At 34.7% G+C, this 15,602-nt stretch overlaps 3 protein-coding genes across 8 annotated transcripts; 1 reads left to right on the top strand and 2 right to left on the bottom strand.

Moving 5' to 3' along the window:
- Window positions 1-794: 794 nt before the first annotated feature.
- On the top strand, window positions 795-3,182 carry LOC110930265 (protein ABIL2). 3 transcript variants are annotated; one of them, XM_022173544.2, is made up of 8 exons: window positions 795-1,004; window positions 1,297-1,379; window positions 1,476-1,626; window positions 2,008-2,107; window positions 2,282-2,342; window positions 2,424-2,536; window positions 2,604-2,758; window positions 2,870-3,182. In XM_022173544.2, the coding sequence occupies exons 1-8, from the start codon at window positions 900-902 to the stop codon at window positions 3,017-3,019; spliced, it is 918 nt and encodes a 305-aa protein (XP_022029236.1). In that variant the 5' UTR covers window positions 795-899; the 3' UTR covers window positions 3,020-3,182. The 3 variants fall into 3 exon arrangements, with proteins under 3 accessions (XP_022029236.1, XP_022029235.1, XP_022029238.1); XM_022173543.2 differs by having other exon boundaries at window positions 798-1,004; window positions 2,864-3,182; XM_022173546.2 differs by having other exon boundaries at window positions 800-1,004; window positions 2,448-2,536; window positions 2,864-3,182.
- A 12-nt stretch (window positions 3,183-3,194) lies between these two features.
- Window positions 3,195-10,724, bottom strand: LOC110930264. Of its 4 annotated transcripts, none has more exons than XM_022173539.2 (16): window positions 10,463-10,724; window positions 9,224-9,431; window positions 9,030-9,104; window positions 8,851-8,925; window positions 8,556-8,653; window positions 8,265-8,478; window positions 8,006-8,103; window positions 7,026-7,164; window positions 6,707-6,946; window positions 5,977-6,074; window positions 4,742-4,880; window positions 4,534-4,650; window positions 3,815-3,928; window positions 3,589-3,732; window positions 3,400-3,470; window positions 3,195-3,323 (listed from the first exon to the last, which is right to left on the bottom strand). In XM_022173539.2, the coding sequence occupies exons 1-16, from the start codon at window positions 10,568-10,570 to the stop codon at window positions 3,252-3,254; spliced, it is 2,010 nt and encodes a 669-aa protein (XP_022029231.1). In that variant the 5' UTR covers window positions 10,571-10,724; the 3' UTR covers window positions 3,195-3,251. The 4 variants fall into 4 exon arrangements, with proteins under 4 accessions (XP_022029231.1, XP_022029232.1, XP_035843551.1 ...); XM_022173540.2 differs by having other exon boundaries at window positions 3,400-3,467; XM_035987658.1 differs by having other exon boundaries at window positions 6,707-6,934.
- Window positions 10,725-12,192: 1,468 nt separating this feature from the next.
- Window positions 12,193-15,517, bottom strand: LOC110930263 (cytochrome c oxidase subunit 5C-2). Its single transcript, XM_022173538.2, has 2 exons — window positions 15,382-15,517; window positions 12,193-12,601 (listed from the first exon to the last, which is right to left on the bottom strand). The coding sequence occupies exon 2, from the start codon at window positions 12,580-12,582 to the stop codon at window positions 12,388-12,390; it is 195 nt and encodes a 64-aa protein (XP_022029230.1). The 5' UTR covers window positions 12,583-12,601; window positions 15,382-15,517; the 3' UTR covers window positions 12,193-12,387.
- Window positions 15,518-15,602: the final 85 nt, after the last annotated feature.

Genomic DNA, 15,602 nt, shown 5'->3' with positions numbered 1-15,602 from the left:
TTCCCTTACATCTAGTCCTAATTTATTTTCTTGTGCAAACGGTAACACCCCTCTAGAAAAGGCTTTACCTTGTTACAACTTGTTATCATTGAAAAATGTCTTCATGAGGAAGCAATAATACAATGAACTCACCACTATACTACTAAAGTACTAATCATGAAATGGTGACATTTCAAGATTTTGTTTTTATTAATAAAAAAAGGCAAACTCTTGAAAGTCACCCAAATTCATTAACGAGTAAACTTCCGTTTTGCTCCTAGTGGTTTGGTCACTATAACGGTTTTGCTCCAAACCTTTCAAAATAGCCATTTTACTCCCTGATCTATGAAGGCCTTCATGATTTTGCTTCCCGCCCCTAAACGTCATCCACTTTAACAGTTAAAGTTTGTCACGTGCAAAACACCTGAGGGGCAATTATGTCCTTTCCCAACCCTCCCTTTACAATTCCAGCTTAAAACCCTAACTGTTAAAATGGATAACGTTTAGGGTCGGGGAGCAAAATCATGAAGGCCTTCCTAGATCAGGGAGTAAAATGGCTATTTTGAAAGGTTTGGGGCAAAACCGTTAAAGTAACCAAACCACATGGAGCAAAACGGAAGTTTACTCTTCATTAACTTATTATTAAAAAACATAGATCATTATGTAACCAAATCGAACTATTTTCAAATAAGTTTTAGGAAAATTTCATTTAACTGACCAACCCGACCCACCCATATATTATTAAGGGTGTAACCATGCCCAGCCCATCAAAACCCATGTGAGTTAGGTTATTTGTAAGTTACTTGTATCCTATCCAAATAGAATCTCACCTAATAAACCCAACAACTTGTTTTCTGCTTATATAACTAACTCTTTAATCATCCCATCATTTGGTCTTTAATCAGCCTTGAAGTTTGGTTATGGAGAGTATGAACAAATATTTACCTGCAAATCATCTTCATCAACCTTCCAACTACCATGAATATCTCTCGGCCCACCGCTCGCTCTTTGCAGATGGACTCAAGGTCTCTCTCTCTCTCTCTCTATCTATGTATCTCTAACATGCTGAATATTATATACAGTTTATACTATGTTATATTTTCTATAATAATGATAATGATAATACTACAAAGTACAAACCAATCAAATTTGGTGTTATTGACAACTCTTTGTATAACAAATGTGGTACAACAAAGTTGGTTTGTTGTATGAGATTAGAAAAATGTCATGGACTCATACAATGGTTGGATTCGAGGGCAGAAAAACACCAAAAACACACAACGGTTGCCTTTCTAATTAATGGCGCAAACTTTATAGGACCTACGAAATGTAAAGGAACAGTTATACTCAGCTGCAGAGCATTTTCAAGATTCATATCACAAGAATGACCAAAAACAAATGTAAGCTGTGCAATATTTGCTTCAGGGTGACTTTCTCTACAAAATTTACGTTATGTTTTTTTGACTTGATCAGCTTCGTTCTTTATACGTTTACAGGTTGTTAGAAAGCTTGAAGGACTACATCTCCAAATCTATGCTTAAAACCGTTGACCATTTGGGCTGCGTGACGAATAAAGTTAACAAGTTACTAGATGAACATGTCAATGAAGTTTCTAAAACAAAGCTTCTAGTATCCGGCATTGAACAGGTGATAATCTAAGTTGGATCTTCCCTCAGGTACAAATTAACTATATATATTCGAATATGAAGTAACTAGCGGAGGCAAGATAACGGGTTCAGGTTGACCAACAAACACGTTTTGTCCATTTTCTTATTAGAAATGTAGATATGTAATTTGTTACTTATGATTGAAAGGGCAACAATGTTATAATAATCATTTAAATATTTGAATAAAAATGATATAAGAGATTGTATGCAATTAAAATATATTTTAGACTACCCGAGATTAAACACAACCCAAATCGACACACTTATAGGTAAACAGATCAAAATTGTGAATAGTCTTCTATTTTCATCTTCCTCTTTAGTATTGTGTTTGTGTGTGATTTTAATCGGGTGATTATGGCAGCGCTTACGTACATGTCAAATATGTGCTAACTATGGTGAGCTATCGCAACAATCACTGATGATGCAGACACCAAAGTATTACAAGCAGTACCCTGCTCAAGGTCACTTATGTTTTTCTTTGCTATTTGTAATATTGTAATGTAATTCTCTTAAAATTTCCCATTAATTCATCGATATTTTTACTTTCTTTTTGCTATTCAAGACCGTTTCATACGTCTTGAACTTTGCATATTTATGTCAAATACTAAGCAGAAAATGGTCTATTGTTGCTACAGAAGGTTGCATTTCTGAAGCTAATAAACCAAAAACAGGACCAGTCCAGTCATCGGGTCTAAGGTAACGGATACTATTAACTGCTAAGATCTCATATTTATAAAATGTTCTCGGTTACTTCTATTGAAGCTTCACCAAGAAAAGTTCAATGTATAAAAACTTGTGCAGAAAAGGGTATTCTCGACAAACTTGTACCGAGTTGCCATCGGGTTTAATTACCTTCTCGCTTACAAAGGATGCATCACTCAAAAAAATAGGTTAGTGGTATTTTCATCCTCTTTTTTAGTCATACTTGATGTACTAATTACATTATCTGGAAACCAGAGAAACGATCACGGTCAGTTTCACCGCTTCGATTCTCGATTAGATGCTCAGGCTCTTCGGCAAATCAACCAACGTGTCCAAGCTTTTCTGTCAAGTTTTCTGCCTCTTCTGTTCATCGGTCCATCAGCCCAAACCCGTCCAGTAGCAGACAGCAAGTAAGCAAAGTATTTTCTTTTTATATGCTATAATTCAAGGATTAATAATCTAATACACTATATGTTTACGGTTTACCATTGTTCTTTTTTTACCTTCCTGTGTAGTTACAGCAACCACCAGAGGCTATGAAATCTCAAACCTTGTACCCACAAAGACCAAGCAGACCAAGCACAAAAGATATGGAAATCTACTCGAAGAAAACAAGAAACCTTTTCAAAGCATTGCTAAGTATATATAAGTCGAAGAACAATATTATATAGTTCAGATAAACAAGAAGTCTTTATGTTCTGGAAGGATGTTCTACAAGAAGCTATTTTTTTCCATGTTTTTTTCTTGATCTAAAACATAAGAGTATTTTTACGTATCATTATGTAAAGCGTAATGCGGCTACTTAATACTTTCTATTAATGTTTTGCTAAATAATCTTTTCGTATTTTCCACTTTTCTTTACCAGGAGGATGGTGAGAAAACCGCAATGAATCCATGATGACCCTAGTCAATTCCAAGATCAAAACTTGGAAAGTCAACATTTCTCGAGTCAATTATGTTGTTATCACCAGAAATCTGCATTCAAGCATAACAGTATTCAACAATTGACGGATCCGAGTATAATAAAAACAATAAACATTCAAACAAGTACCTCAGCATTACTTTGATCTTTAGTTTCTTTAGCTTCTTTAGCTAGCTCATTGAGGTTTGAGGTAGATACTGCTGCAAGAAAAAGATACGAATTTCTACATCAGAATTTTCTAATCACTGATAAGATGTAACCCAAAACAATATATAATAATATTTCTCGAACACATGTGATCAACGTATAGTTACTTACCTTCTGAAGACACTCGTGTTTCCTCATTGCAGGGTGCCATGTCAGCTCTACTACTACAAGAGTCTTGTTGAGCCTCTAAATGTATTTTTTCTACACAGACACCTTGAGTACTGGGTTTTTTAAGAATGGACAAAATTGAATTGGCTGCGGAAGAAAAAGACATCAAAATTTAATAAAAATCATTAAATACAAACTTATGAATCAAGTGGCAGCCTACATCACATACCATCACGTAAACTCTTGTTTTTGCTGATGGTCGTTGATATAACTTCATCTGCAATAGGCTTTCTAACCTTTAATTCAGTATCTTGCAACAAGAAAGCTCCTTTTGGCGGTTTTACTACAAATAAAAAAAAGATTTCATAACAGTGTTGTTCAAGAGAGCAATGACTAGGTAAAATGACCAACAAAGAAAACTATCCTGAAAGCAATACATTTTTAATAAAACCAAAATAAAGAGTAAAATGCCATTTTCATCCATGAGGTTTGGCCAGTTTTGTGACTTCCGTCCGAAGGTTTGTTTTTTTGCATCTGGATCCAAAAGGTTTGAAATCTTGCCATTTTCATCTGGCTCGTTAACTCCATCCATTTTTCTCCGTTAAGTCAGAGGTATTTCCGTCTTTTTTGTTAACTTAAAGGGCAATTCAGTATTTTGAATACTTGTACATTATGCTAAATGCTTGTACATAAGGTGAAAAAGACCGAATTGCCCATTAAGTTAACAAAAAAGGACAGAAATGCCCCTGACTTAAGGGGAAAAAATGGATGGAGTTAACGAGTCGGATGAAAACGGCAAGATTTCAAACCTTTTGGATCCAGATGCAAAAATGAAAACCTTTGGACGGAAGTCGCAAAACTGGCAAAACCTCAGGGACGAAAATGGCATTTTACTCCATAATAAAATACTGCAAATAAACTAAATGAAATCTTTATTCATAGTCTTACCGTCAGATGGTGGTTTGGTAGCTGTGATTCTCTTACATAATTTGATATTATCCACATCAGTTATCTTAATCTCTGGTGTTTCATTTTCTGATGTAGAAACTTTTCTTGGACATTTTTCTACACATTTAAACCGTTAACAGAAAAATATCATCTTATTTGTAGTTTAAGTTATTCGACAGAATTATGACTATAAAACTACAAAACCTACCTGCAGAATGTTTTCTTGGTTCACAAACTTCCACCAAGTAATTTGTCATGTTGAATGAACTTCCACTATTGATGTCTTCTGAGAGTTTAAGGTATCTGTGGGACAAAACTGTTTCGTCTTCTGCTAACAAAGTAGCCTCCTATTACGTGAACATGGGTCATTAAAATAAGTGGTAGAAAAAAGAATTAAAACAAATGTCACCGAAGCTTGAGCTTTAGCTGCCAGAAACGCAAAACTAGCAACAAGTGTTTCTGCTAACATACTCTCATTAAATTTAAGCTTGATCACTTTTTTCCTAAAAGTAAGATATAATATATAATACCATAAAAATTTAAGTCCCAGACTGAATTCATTCTCATTAGGACTATAAGCGAACCGAACAAGAAATTTCGTTCGTTTAACTCCGTGAGCAGTGGTTGCGTACGTTCGTTTATGTTCGTGAACGTAATGTGTCCATTTATATTCGCTCTTTATGTTCATATGTGTTCGTTCATTTAAAGGTTTTTAAATGTTGTATTTGTTTTATTGTTTTTAATTTCTAAAAATTTGAAACCCTAGTTATACTATATGCCTCCCCCAACATCTCTCACTTGACCATTTTTTGAGTTTGTGTTAAAGCTTGACAAACTTCTTAATTTTGTGTTAATAATTATGTCAACTGTGTTATGATAATTATGTTAGGTGCTCATTTATTTTTTGGTGGATTCTTCGTAACCTTTGTGATGAAAAATGCATATTTTATTCTAAAATGAATATATATTCGTGTGTATTCATTAGTGTTCATAAAAGCTGTTTGTGTTCATTTATGTTCATGAACATTTGTTTGTGTTCATTTGCATTTGGTAACTTTTCGTGAACAGTTCATGAACAGGTTCATTTCCTTAATGAACAAACACGAACAAAAATCCCGTTCGGTAAGCGTTCGTGAACAGTTCTTGAACATGCTCATTCCATAATGAACGAACATAAAGAAAGTCTTGTTACGTTCAGTTCATTTACAGCCCTAATTCTCATCCGTAAATCTACTCAAAAGGTTAATCAATATAGACTCTTAAGTCACTAAAACAGATTTATGGGACTAAACTTGTTACTTAAGCAATGGTACAGGGACCCCTTATGTAGATTTAGCCTTTTAGCTTTTTTTGGATACAGAGAAGAGTGAGATTTGAACTAGTTACATTAAACAGGAAAAAGAAAGTTGGAAACATTTTGTACAACAAGAATGAGAAAGTTACCTGCCTCCCTTGTGATCCAGAACCTGTAAGTTTCAAGACACCATCCTGGAACTTTTTAGCCTTTTGGGTTACTTGAGCAGTGTACATGATGTCCCACTCTAAATGATTAAGAACAATAAGATAAACAATAAAAAATGAAGTTAATCTGCAAATGCTATAATAATTAATAACTCAACAATACAACTGTGTGCATGTGTTACGTGTTGATCGATTAGAGAGAAGCAGAACACAAAGAGGAGAAGAAAGTTGTCTCAAACCATTGATACCCCCATTCTTCATTGTGATATGTACCACTTGGATTTTTATAACTTAGAAGGAGGTTGAAGATGACCAGAAGCAATTAGAGAGCGATATAGACCAATTTCATTTCATTCATATTACTAAGAAATTAACACAACTGACCCACTACTCTTCAGACCATTAGGTAAAAGAAGCACAATGAAAGAGAAACTAATAATTGCAATCCAACTGTTGTTGCATCGTGGGAGTATTCTGCATATGCATGGCAAAGAAAGGGTGTGTTCAAGGCTTGAGTCAGATGAAACGTAACACACTGATTGTTCTTATGTGTACCTGACTAACAACTAATACCGTACTTACAAATAACCCCCATACAATACAACAATGACAAAGACCCCCTTGTACTCTTAATATCATAACAACATGCATATAGTCAATTCATATAAACATAGATGCCTTGCAAAAAGTCGAAGAGTGTATAAGAGCTAACCTTTCATATTAGTTTGAATCTTTGACTGTACTGCATTCTGTTTATAGCAATTACTTTCATCAACATTTGTACTTTTGAGAGGTTTATCGTCTTTCTGTTCTATGATGTCCACTATATGACCATCAAATCTCATTGTATCACCAGCTGGGAATCTCTTACATAATTTGGTATTATCCACATCAGTTCTCTTAATCTCTGGTGTTTCTTTTTCCGTTATAGAAGCTTTTACTGGACATTTTTCTAAACATTTAAGCCGTTAATAGAAAAACATTATCTTACTTGTAGTTTCAAGTTGACACTATAAAACTACAAAACCTACCTGCAGACTGTTTTCTTGGTTCACAAACTTCCACCAAGTAATTTGTCATGTTAAAAGAACTTCCACTATTGATGTCTTCTGAAAGTTTAAGGTATCTGCGAGACAAAATTGTTCCATCTTCTGCTAACAGAGTAGCCTCCTATTATGTGAACACGGGTCATTAAAATTAGTGGTAGACAAAAGGTTAAAACAAATGTCACTGAAGCCTGGAGTTTAGCTGCCAGAAAGGTAAAACTAGTAGGAAGTGTGTTCACTAACGTACTCTTTATCACTTTTTCTAAAAGTAAGATATAGAAATAAGTCAATAACACCATAAAATTTTTAACTTCTGGTCTGTTTTTGATCTCATCATTTAATCTTCTCATAAGGTTAATAAATTTAGACTCTTAAATCACTTGAGAGATTTATGGAACTAAACTGTTTACATTAGCAATAGTAGAGGAACCACTTGTGTAGATTTACCCTTTTAGCTTTTTTTTGGATACAATAAAAGTGAGATTCAAACTAGTTACATCAAACAAAAAAAGGAAGAGTAAAATGCCATTTTCGTCTCTGAGGTTTGGCCAGTTTTGTGACTTTCATCCAATGGTTTGTTTTTCGGCATCTGGATCCAAAAGGTTTGAAATCCTGCCATTTTCATCCGGCTCGTTAACTCCATCCATTTTTCTCCGTTAAGTCAGGGGTATTTCCGTCTTTTTTGTTAACTTAAAGGGCAAATCGGTCTTTTTCACTTTATGTAAAAAGATCGAATTGCCCTTAACAAAAAAGATAGAAATATCCCTGACATAACGGAGTAAAAATGGATGGAGTTAACGAGCCGGATGAAAATAGCAAGATTTCAAACCTTTTGGATCCACATGCAGAAAAACAAACTTTTGTACGAAAGTCGCAAAACTGGCCAAACCTCAGAGGCCGAAAATGGCATTTTCCTCAAAAAGGAAAGTTGGAAACATTTTGAATGACAAAAATGAGAAAGTTACCTGCCTCCCTTGTAACCCAGAACTTGCAAGTTTCAAGACACCATCGTGGAACTTTTTGGCCTTTTGGGTTACTTGAGCAGTGTACATGACGTCCCACTCTAAACGATCAACGGATCAAGAATAATAATATAAACCATAAAAAGTCATGGAGTTGATCCACAAACTGTAAAATAACATAATAAAACAACCATCTACATGCATGTAGTCAATTTAAATAAACATAGCCTTGCAAAAAGTCAAAGAGTGTATAAGAACTAACCTTTCATATCAGGTTGAATCTTTGACTGCACTGCATTCTGTTTATAGCAATTACTTTCATCAACATTTGTACTTTTGAGAGGTTTATCGTCTTTTAGTTCTACGATGTCCACTATATGACCATCAAATCTCATTGTATCACCAGCACTGATAATTTCCTCACTTTTAAGGAATCTACTGTCTAAGACTCTCCTTGTTTCATCATACAGCACCGCCTGAGTAGAAAAAACAAAAAGCATAAACACATATGCATATGTTTTTTATGGATACACAAATGTATGTCAAATTTAACCTGCCTCCCGCGCAATCCAGAAACCGCAACTTTCAATATTCCGTCATGGAACTTCTTGGCTTTTTGTGTTAATTGAGTAGTGTACAAGACCTGCCACTCTAATCGAAAAAACTAAAATAAAATCAATATTCGACTATTCTACAAAAGAGTCCAAGATATAAACTAGTGTTTTCGTAAATCATTGTCGGATTTTTTTCAGTTAAAGACTAAATTATGTGATTGATGCCCAACAAAAAGCCAACAGGCACAGATTCCTATATAGATGGTAAGAGAAAGTGGTATGATTAAAAATAACCTGTTGAATCATCTTTCACAGTGTCTGGATGACTGGGTGAAGAACTATATATGTTGACCTCACGTCTCTTGAACTCTGATATTGAGAAGCATAACATAAGTACAATGGCTAATTTAAGCTATTTGTATAATTAATCTTTCACAATGCCTGTTTATGTTTGTGAAAGTAACACAGCTAACCTCTAATAAGTTTCTGTGATGGACTCAGATTGGTGGATGAACCTTTACGAACATGTAGTCTACCCATGCTGGTTCCTAAAAGCAAAAAGATAGCACTTTACTGTGTGAAATTTACCAACAGAGAATCAGAAAACAAGTAATTATTATCATACATACAGTTAATGCACACTAACACTTTCAGTTTTTTAACTTACTATTGTTGGGTGTAGCTTTCCTATCCATCGTAATTTTGTCTCTTTGAAGAATCGGGTTTGGAACAGGTTTAGTTTCACTTTCTCCATGGGGATCACCAATATCAACAAGATAAGCACCGAATGTTAGTGTCTCACCTGATCTGACCGCATCATCAAGCTTCACAATCTTGCTTTCCAAAAGTTTATCACAGTCGTCATATAGCTTAACCTGTTAAAAGACTTATAAGCATGAAAAATTGACACGGTTGTTTATATATAAAGCGATTGTTGATATCGCCCAAAAGCAACAACGTGTACACAACTTCTTTAAGACCAAAAATATAAAAAACTGAAACTATCAACACTCACATTTTTGTTACCACAGTCGCCAGTTGTTAGATATTGGCGCCTTTGATTGATTAAAGCAACTAAACGTCCAAAATGCAATACCAAACCAGGAATCTAGGCTATCTAGCACCCAATGTCCGATGATATAACAATGTAAATTAGCACTACAAGTGCATTCAAAACATGGATGTGTGTGTTCTTACCAGACTGAGAATAAAAAATAAAATTACAAAATAATGCAGTATTATATAAGCGTATAGATCACTAAAGGCTTTACTCGGGCTATTAGCAGGCACTAGAAGATGATTAAGCTAATGTGAACAAACTACACTTTTCTATCATCATAAAATCAAATATCAAGCATAAACCTTATCTCGAGATCAACAAGCATAAATTATGTATAACATTAGCATATATATACATTTATCATTTCTACATCCAGGATTCCAGGCCACTTCAGCAACAAAATAAGTCGATCTATATATAAACTACCTACATTCCTAATCTGTTTGTGGTCCAAAATACCTTTTTAGCATCCAAAACCACCATCGCTTTTCTTTGAATACTAATAAACATCCGGTTTAGCGATTTTACATCTCGTTTAATATACGCATATAGTATGTCATCAGTATCACTCTACCTCTTACAGATAACTAGTTTGACTAAAAAGGTCAAAATCAAACCTAGAAAGCCAATTTCACTTCAAAACATTGTAAATAACAAAATTATAAACTCAGATCCAACATATTTCAAAGCTAACAGACAGTACGGCGATAATTACAGATCTACAGTCATACAGTGATCATTAAACATTTAAACCTAACACTACATGAACAAACTAGGAGGTAATTGATCGATGCAAATCAAGCGATTAAGCAATCAACAAAGTGAGATGTGAAAACTGGAAACGACCTTGTGACTGGATGATTGAAGCTCTAGAAATCCGTCCTGATAAATTTTGCGTTTCTGCGTTTTGTGCTTCGTGTAGGTTACGGACCATCTGCTTACGTCATCTGCCATTATCGTGCTTCTTTACTACGGGTTCTTATCTGGATTCAAGCGATCGTATATTTCAAATTCAATGCCTGTGGTTTGATTAATTCAGATTTGAGAATGAATGATGATTTCGAGTGTATATGTGTGTGTTTTCGTAAAGGCGGGAACCGATTAAAATGTTGAGTCAAATGATGTGGTTTCGATCATTTTGCCAAATTTAGTCTAAATGTTTCATTTTTCGCGTGTGGGTTAAAAAAGGTTTCACCGTTGTTATTTTAGTCCACTGGGTTAACTTCATCCATTTTTTTGTTAACAAGTTGGGCAATTCGTCATTTTGTATGTAATTCTATTAACTTGAAGGGCAATTCAGTCATATAAAATAACCGAATTACCCTTCTCGTTAACATAAAAAATGGATGAAGTTAACCCAGTGGACTAAAATGGCAACGGTCATACCTTTTTATACCCACAGATGAAAAATGAAAATTTTTGACTAACCTGTCAAAATAACCCAAACCACATGGACTAAAATGACATTTAACTCTAAAATGTTTTAGGGTCCGATTGGCAAGATGAAATGACCCTCAAGTTTTAAAAATTGCATTTAGTTCCCAATTTTTTTTTAGGTTTTAACTACTATCGTGCTAAATTTATATGGTTCATGTTGAAATACATGTGTTACAATTTACAAATATCACCTAGTGATCCACATGTTTACATAAAATAAAATAAAAAGTTATAGGGCTGACAAAAACGGGTTCAGACTGGCTAAACTCATCGGTTAAAATCAAAGTTGATCTGGTAAGTGTATATGGTTAGAGACATGATCTTTTAATTTTAAGAAAAATAGATCATTGATTTAAACCTAAACAAGATATTAGTAGTCAGATTGACATATGTTGTCTACCTCATGCCCGTTTTTTTAGTTAAAGTATGTAGACTACGAAAATGGTGGCCCAAACTGAGACTAAGCACATACAGTCCAGTCAACGGCCTTACTAAACCGTTTTTAAGGCGTAATTGACCAGTTCAATGCAACCCCGTTGAAATTAGCACATATTAATATTAATCAGGTTTAGAAAGAAACCAAGATTGGCCTGTCATGGATTGAACTGCAAGTAAGGTGCAAGAAAGAACGATAATTGCTTACCTAATAGTTGGTCCGTGACAGACCAATCTTGGTTTCTTTTGATCTCAAACCTGTTTAATATTAATATGTGCTAATTTCTACTTTAGTTTTTGTTATAAAGGATATGCTAAATTATACAAATACCTATCATACTAAATTTAAAGACGGATCTATGTTCTGTTTTATGAAACGAAAACTCCTCACTCACCCTTTGTGCACATTTGAATGAAAGGAAGTCCAATTATATAGCCATTATATAATTTGAGTCATGCCATTTCGACCATTAGAAAATGGAAGTCAATTATGTATCTATATACTTTTTCCACGTTAATAACGCTAACCTGGCCTATTTTTATCTGTTTAACCATGCCCACGTAAATCCCTAAATTCGTCACCTGCTACACACGATAATAGGTCGAAATGGTTGACGTTCTAAGTCGTGATAAGTGCCTACATATCTAGGTAAACATGCCCGTTTGTTGTAAAACCAAGCAATCAGTAAAACTCAAACTGGAAATTGGATTCCATGAAGAGCAAAGCATAACATTAATAACAAATCAAAAGCACCAGTCCCACATTTCTTTTAACAAAAGAACACATTTAAGCACAACTTCATTGCCACACTTTTATGTTTTCAAATTCAAAACCAAATGTATCTCTTTTATATAACCGTCTGACATCAGATATCATAAACGAACTTGTATGGCAATGATCATTCTTCGTCTACAACCACACTGATCTCACCCTTCTCGAGTAGGTCATAAAATGCCCTAGTTTTTCTCTGCTCGTTCCAGTGGTGCATCTTCCACAAACCACCAGCAGCTAACCCAAGCACCGCTCCAATCACCAGCTCCTTGACCACGCTAGGGCCTTTCAACACCGGATGAGCAACTCTACCACCACCCATTTTACTTTGTACTCAAAACCTGCAAATCATAAAACAGCAGTTGAAGTGGATAAATCCATCAAAATCACATGCACACAAAACTCAAAGATTTAAAGGCTATAGTATATGCACAAATAATGACATTTTGAATATGTTTGACCAGGGTTGTCTTTTGTCTCAAACGAGTCAAAATGGGTCAAATCAAATAGTTTAGCTATAAGGGCAATGGATCGAACATGTCACACACATTAAAAGTCTCCTAAAGTCTATTTTAAAAGCATACAACCTCATTGAAACTAAATTACTTACTATTCAAAGACCAAGAATGTAATCGTGATAACATCTATTTTGGCAATAATAACCATAGAATTAATGTACAAAAAAGTGTTCACGAGTCACCCCAGTCCAACCGAGCCCACTTAGGCCCGTACTAAAAATGGCCAGTTTCACATATAAATGAGCTTCTTTCCTACTCCCTCATATCTGGATTAGTTTTCAAGCCACAATTTCAAATGCCAAACTAGTTGCCCTTATTCTAAAATTGGAAACAAAATATACTTAATCTTATTTCACTTGTCATGTCATGCTACAACATATTTAGAAGTGAACAGTATTAGTTATCTTTGATTCCTTATTAACAAACTTGTAAACATGTGAGTATGTGACAAATGTTTTCCCAGTTGCCACGGGGCTACGTGAATGCCAGCTTTAAGTGGCTATCTTCCTTTTGTTTGGCTAATAAGTGACTAGAGGAAGGCCTCATGGTTGGTGTAGATAAGTGACATGCACATGATATTTGTTCGAAAAGACAATGGTTAAGAAAAGGCTAAGATAAGTAAATAACATTGTTTAAGATGACTCCATCATTTAAATGCATAAGTCATAAAAAAATACGTACAATTGATTTAAAGAAGTAGCAACCAGCAACAAACGATTCATGAGCTTGGTTTAAAAAAGCGCGAGGCGCTCCAAAGTGTTTTGGTTCCAAAAGCTTTAAGCGAAGCTTCAAGCGCGAAGCGAGAGCTTCACGTATACGAAGCACTCAAAATAAAAAAAAATAAAATAAAATATTGTAAACATCAATATGACCTATTCTACTTGTTAATCAATAATAAACACAAAAACATGATTAAAAAACACACTTAACACATAAAAAACATAAATTAAAGTCGAAACACACTTGAAACATAAACATATAAATAGTCTTTAATCAATAATCATCATAATCAAGTACGTATTCATCTCCATCAACATCACTCAATCCAATATCTTCTTCAAGCTCATCTTCATCGTATAGAAATCAAGTTGCAGAGATAATAGAAGGAGAAAGAGGAAGGGAGCGGCTGATATGTTAAAAGATAGCGGCTGATTATTAGGGTAAAGAAGTAGGGCCTCATTTAAACCCTATTTAAAGACTAATGGGCCTAAAAAATGACCCAAATGTGACCTGATTGGGCTGAAGCGTCGCCTCAAACCATGGTCGCTTCGCGCTTAAAGCTCGCCTCAAAACGCTTCACGTGTTGTGACGCTTCAGACCAAAAAAAGCGCTATTCCAAACGCTTCATCACTTCACGCTTTAAGCGCGCTTAAAGCTCGCTTTTTTAAACCCAGTTCATGAGAACCAAATATATCTTAACCTAAAAATGATTTATTCATTGTTCCAAAATTCAGCTCCTTATAATTCACTCACATAAGACTTCAATATTATTCAAATTCTACTCGACTAGTTCATCATAGAAGGTTTGTTTTTAATTGTTATTGCAATTGATTTCAATCACTTACTCATAGAATTACAACAAAATCCAATTTGGAATTTCGTGTCATGTATACAACAATGTTTCTGCAAAAACTCAATCTATAGATTATACTTCCCCATTTCATGATATGTTACAAAATATTTACCCTAACAAGATTAAAGAAAAAACATGTTTGAAATGTTTAGGGCTGGAAGCTTAAAAACAATAAGTTGCCTTTCCCAAATTCAAATAACGAGACAAACAATATGTAACTAAACAACTAACACTAGGCAAATTGGATATAAATAATCCCAACTTTCTCAATTTGGCCGATAATAATCCCAACTCAGTTATTTGCCGATAATAATCCGAACTGGTCCACTTTTGATAATAGTCCGCCGTTAAAAATAACTTAACGGAGTTAAGCTTTTTTCCGAATTACCAACCGATGTTTTATGGATTTTGATCAGAACGAGGATACGAGTCGATTTATGTAAAACTTACCTCGAAACGGTGCTTCAAACTGCTTGAATTTTGTTAATTGGAAGTTTAAACACCTGAATTGAAGCACCGTTTTCGTCGTTTGGGCCAGTATTTCGAGGTAAATTTTACATCAATCAACTCGTATCCTCGTTCTAATCAAAAGCCCTCGGAAAAAAAATCCATTAAACTATAACGCATACTATTATCGGCCAAAAGTGGACCAGTTCGGATTATATTATCGGCAAATAACTGCGTTGGGATTATTATCGGCCAAATTGAGACAGTTGGGATTATTTAAATCCAATTTGCCTAACATTATTTGATTCACAAACAAAAACTTATTTATAAATCTCATAACATTTCTATCGTATGTATTTGCACTCAAAATTTAACCATCGCGAATAATAATCAATCGAGTAATAGCAGCAACATAGAATACCTAACTAATCTACATACAATCGTAATCGTCAAAATATACAAAGAAATGATAAATCAAACTGGTACGAATCTACGATTTTTACGGATCTGCTAGTTTATGATTTAAATCTATATTTTCTAGAGAGAGAGACATGAGGAGAGAAAGAGATGACGGAAGTTTTACCGGAAACGACGACTGGCTGACCTTTTTCCGCCGTTCACTTGCCCTACGGATGCGCCTTTTGTGGTTCACTTGACTAGAGTTACGGTTCTTATTCAGCGAGGAGAAAATTGCATTAACGCCCCCTTGTAATTTGTTGTGTTTCTCGAATGGGTACATAAGTTAAAACATGTGTACATTTTTATCCGAGAAAAATGCCCGGATAGTCCCTGTGGTTTCACCTT

Source organism: Helianthus annuus, chromosome 3, assembly GCF_002127325.2.
Source record: "Helianthus annuus cultivar XRQ/B chromosome 3, HanXRQr2.0-SUNRISE, whole genome shotgun sequence".
NCBI classification, from domain to species: Eukaryota; Viridiplantae; Streptophyta; class Magnoliopsida; order Asterales; family Asteraceae; genus Helianthus; species Helianthus annuus.
This window is presented reverse-complemented; position numbering and strand designations above follow the sequence as displayed.

Excerpts from the sequence above, each read along its gene's own strand:
- LOC110930265 (XM_022173543.2), top strand. The coding sequence starts at position 900 with ATGGAGAGTATGAACAAATATTTACCTGCAAATCATCTTCATCAACCT. Across the intron at positions 2,343-2,423 it reads GTCCAGTCATCGGGTCTAAG|TTCAATGTATAAAAACTTGT; the intron begins GTAACGGATACT and ends CACCAAGAAAAG. Across the intron at positions 2,537-2,603 it reads TGCATCACTCAAAAAAATAG|AGAAACGATCACGGTCAGTT; the intron begins GTTAGTGGTATT and ends TCTGGAAACCAG.
- LOC110930264 (XM_022173539.2), bottom strand. The coding sequence starts at position 10,570 with ATGGCAGATGACGTAAGCAGATGGTCCGTAACCTACACGAAGCACAAA. Across the intron at positions 6,947-7,025 it reads ACCAAGAAAACAGTCTGCAG|AAAAATGTCCAGTAAAAGCT; the intron begins GTAGGTTTTGTA and ends TTAAATGTTTAG. Across the intron at positions 3,324-3,399 it reads AAGATCAAAGTAATGCTGAG|ATTTCTGGTGATAACAACAT; the intron begins GTACTTGTTTGA and ends GCTTGAATGCAG.
- LOC110930263 (XM_022173538.2), bottom strand. The coding sequence starts at position 12,582 with ATGGGTGGTGGTAGAGTTGCTCATCCGGTGTTGAAAGGCCCTAGCGTG.